The sequence below is a fragment of the Aplysia californica genome, unplaced genomic scaffold, assembly GCF_000002075.1.
Source record: "Aplysia californica isolate F4 #8 unplaced genomic scaffold, AplCal3.0 scaffold00414, whole genome shotgun sequence".
NCBI classification, from domain to species: Eukaryota; Metazoa; Mollusca; class Gastropoda; order Aplysiida; family Aplysiidae; genus Aplysia; species Aplysia californica.
In genome coordinates, this window is record NW_004797684.1 from 533930 (window position 1) to 535139 (window position 1210).

At 43.5% G+C, this 1210-nt stretch overlaps 1 protein-coding gene across 1 annotated transcript in view; it reads right to left on the bottom strand.

Annotated features, from left to right (window-relative positions):
* Positions 1 to 1210, bottom strand: part of LOC101856366 (H2.0-like homeobox protein) — a gene marked incomplete in the record, with an annotated part of 39060 nt that overhangs the window by 10941 nt on the left and 26909 nt on the right. The window contains 1 exon segment of the mRNA XM_013085863.2: positions 756 to 996. Within this exon segment, the coding sequence (XP_012941317.1) occupies positions 756 to 996 (241 nt within the window).

The window sequence follows — 1210 nt, forward strand, 5'->3', positions numbered from 1 at the left end:
AGGGGGTAGGGATAGGGGCTGTGAGTCCGATTGGTGATTGGAGATAACAGCACCCAATTAATTTCCTTTTTCGGAGTAACCTTAATTTGACAGAGCGATGCAAAATTAACCCAAACTGAAATCAACCAAACTGAAGGGTTTAGTTCTAGAAGAAGGATACGTGTCCCGATTATGATATTAAGCATCATGAGGAAAACAGAGTTAAGCCTGCTTTTTAAATGTAACAAGGAGTTTGGGTTGTTGCTGTTGTTTGTTTGGGTTGGGGTTTTTTTAAAGTGGGGATCTTTAGCTTTTGTTTTAATTTTTGTTTGTTTTTCATTCATAATAATATTATGTCCTCACAATGTTTACCAGAATCGTTTGCACTTAGTTGGATAGAATACGGGCTGGAGATTCCAATGACGCCATAAGCTATATGTTTGTCTATGACAAGGCACTTAACCCCGTTCCCCCTTTTTTAAATAATATGTTTAAAATCTCTCAGAACTACGCCCTCTAATTAGGTTTTACTCCAGCAGTCAAGAAGCAGATGGGCATGCCGTTGAACCATTAGCTTACACATTAGACTTTCGTAAGGCCAGTCTGGGATTAAACCAGTTTGTGAGAATCTTAACTGTCCGAAGAGTTCTTATCGTGCTGTATCCTTTCTTACAGGGCGTTATGATACGGGTTGTTAGGAAGTGTAACCAGTTGTTTTGTTTTTAAAAAACCCAAATTGTGTTGAAACGGGCAACGTTAGATAAAACTGCTCACTTACCAGGTAAAGCGTCCACTGAACTACTGAGAGGGTATGTCGGTGGCTGTAGGGCGTGCACTGCTGACAGAGATGGTATTGGCGTCCGCTGGAAAGGGGAGGAGCCTCGAGAGTAGGGGGAGGGGCCTCTGTGATAGGGGGAGGAGGGACGTGCGTAGGCGGTGCAGCTGGGCGAGTTGCAAGGGCACAAGGGCAGGGAACGACACGCCTCTGGGACGCTGCTCAGCTGAAAGTTGTTCTCTGAAAATGCATGTGGGAGAAGATTTTTTTTAAGGAGCGAAAAAGGGTGGGAATTTGTGTTGAATAGAGGTTGGAATTTTAGACAGTAGAGTGTGAAAGTTCATGGTGGAAAAAAAGTGAAGAGTTTCGTACGGTGTAGGACAGTGGATTGATTAGTAAGTGTCGATTCAGTTCAGCAAGGAGTCAGAGAGAGAGAGAGAGAGAGAGAGAGAGAGA